The sequence below is a fragment of the Montipora foliosa genome, chromosome 13 (assembly GCF_036669935.1).
Source record: "Montipora foliosa isolate CH-2021 chromosome 13, ASM3666993v2, whole genome shotgun sequence".
Classification (NCBI taxonomy): Eukaryota; Metazoa; Cnidaria; class Anthozoa; order Scleractinia; family Acroporidae; genus Montipora; species Montipora foliosa.
This window is the reverse complement of record NC_090881.1, coordinates 7,751,217-7,753,716: the sequence shown is the minus strand read 5'-3', so window position 1 is coordinate 7,753,716 and position 2,500 is coordinate 7,751,217. Positions and strand designations below refer to the sequence as shown.

The 2,500-nt window shown below is 51.2% G+C and overlaps 1 protein-coding gene across 1 annotated transcript in view; it reads right to left on the bottom strand.

Moving 5' to 3' along the window:
• LOC137981611 (uncharacterized) overlaps positions 1-826 on the bottom strand; it is a 2,660-nt gene extending 1,834 nt beyond the window's left edge. The window contains exon 1 of the mRNA XM_068828696.1: positions 1-826. This exon is cut by the window's left edge and continues 1,834 nt beyond it. Coding sequence (XP_068684797.1) covers positions 1-812 — 812 coding nt within the window. The 5' untranslated portion in view covers positions 813-826.
• Between the last annotated feature and the right edge of the window lie 1,674 nt (positions 827-2,500).

Genomic DNA, 2,500 nt, shown 5'->3' with positions numbered 1-2,500 from the left:
GTCAGTACATAAGTCTTAGACTTTGATTGAATTATGTAAGGGGCAAAATGTTTGACAGCAGCGGCAATAGACAATGCCTCTATTTCACATGGTAACCAGGAGGCTTGATGCTTTTTAAATTTGGCACTGAAGTATCCGGCAAGGTGGAGCTTCTGGTCACGAAGCACATAAAGAGTGGCGCCGAGGCCATTCATATTGACGGAACCATCGGTTGCGATCCAAAGTTGATCATCAGGCTTGGGGAGTGTGATGGATCTGTTAGACGTGAGTGCTTCTTGACAGGAGCGAAAACACACTAGGAGCTCATCAGACCAAGAGATGGTGTCTTGAGATTGACGACCAGCCGTAAGCGACTCGAGAGGAGCGAGGAGTTTAGCAGCTCCACTAAGGACCCGACCAAGCATTTTGTATGAGCCAACAAAAGCACGGAGACCGCGTACATTCTTGGGTGGCTCACAAGAAGCAAGAGCAGCTACACGATGGGGAGAAGCGCGGATCGAGCCCTGGGACCATATCCAACCGAGAATGGTGGTAGAAGCTGGGCAGATTATGGTTTTCGCAGGTGAGAGGCGAAGGCTGCAGCGATCGAGAGCCAAGAGGACTTTTCGCCAGTTTAAAAGGAGCTCTTGATGGGAGTTACCACCACAATACAAGTCGTCGGCAATCTTAGCGACACACCCTTCCTGAAGGAGATCACCCAGGACGCGGCACATTAGCTCCTCGAGGGCCGTTTCGGAACCGGGGATTCCCATTGCGCAACGCGTGTAGACACGAACGCCTTTAAAGGGTGTAACCACGCCACAATACTTCATGGAGTTCTTTGCAAGTGGGATTTGGTAGAACGCCTGAGACAAATCAGAGACTACAATGTACTTCCAGCAAGCAATCTTGAGAAGAGTGGAGTCCATGTCCGGCATTAGTGAGGGCTGGGGCTTGCTATAGCGGCCCACGTGCTAAGGCTGTGACTAAGCGAAAACCGCCATTCCTCTTCTTCACCAAGAAGGATGGATTCAAGTATTCCACCACAACGTTTAAATCTTCTGGTCGACTAAAAATGCCTTGAGCCTCAAGTTCGTCAAATTTGGTTTGAAGCAGGTCGAGTTGGTCGCGAGAGTACTGTGGGACACGCCCTTTTCGCTGGGGAGGCTCGGCAGGGCCCATATTCACAACCCCTTCAATCGGCCCGGCAGCTCCATTGTAACCAGGAATACGGGGATCGAAAACCAATTGGAATTCCTTCAGTAGCGAAATGAACGCGGCTTTCTCAGCAGGGGACAACAAACCGTCAGGGTCTACATGTACGGACTCGACGGAAGAAGAGGGAGGAGTAGTAGACTTGGGGCACGGCTCTGCAGCTTGGGTTGAGGAGGGCTCTATGGAAGACTCCAGAACAGTTAGACGTGCTTGGCATAAATGGTCGTTCTTGCGGATTAGTAGGGGCTCCTCGGTATTGTTGAGAAGTCTCAATTTACCACCAATGGACTGGACAATGTCGGGATGAGGCCAGGTGTGAGCAGGTTTGAGGTGACTAGAAGAGACCGAATCCATACGGGGCTCAATGGCAAGTGTAGTATCTTTAAGTAGCACTGAGGAGGTGTCAATTTCCAGGAACTCACCCGGCCAGACGGTTGTGTTAGTATTCGGGGCGCGAAGGAGGTGGCAAGCTCTGACAGCGTACTGGGTCTGAGGACTTTGGGAACAACCATAAGACGCCACGTCACACCCAGCGATGATGATCTCACGCTTAGCGGGGCGGACTGCAATGTCATTGGAAGCCATGAAGGGTGTTCCAGCAAGTATGTCAACATCAAGATTCTCGACAACGAGAGCTTCCAAAGTAAGAGGTCTGCCTTGACGAATCAGCGGAAGGCGGGTCTCACCAACAACAGTTAACGGGGTGCGACCGTCAGCCTGCAAAGCAGTCTGGGAGCTTTTAGTTATCTTAGCACCAATATGCTTGGCTAAAGAAGCTCTCATCATATTAGTTTCTGCGCCGGTGTCTATTGTAAGGCGTAAAGGGTGATGACCATAAAAAGCGTGAAGGAATGGAGACTGGGAGACGTTTACGCGACGAGTGGCACGGGGTGTCATAGTAGGTAGGACTCTGGAGGGACAATGCTGCATATCTGCGAATTCTTCAAAACCCGGAGGGCTAGTCAGATCAGGATAGTGCTGGTAATCATAACTGCTCTCCTCTAATTCAATGCCGGCCACTTGGCGAATCTTGGACATGAAGAGACGATCAGGCTCGGGCAGAAACTTGCAACCGCTGAGAAAATGTGACCGAAAATCTGGGCGGCCGGCCTGCTGGCAAAGAGGACAAGACTTGACAGCTCGAGGTTTAGGCAGTAGCCTGCGTCGTGTGGGAACAAATGGGCGATGATCAGTCGGGGGCGCAGAGCGTAGAACCTTTGATTCATCACTGGTGTGGAGCTCGTCAAGTAACGACTCGAGAGCTTGAGAGATTTCAGGTTTCACAGAGGCCAACGTCCTACTATGT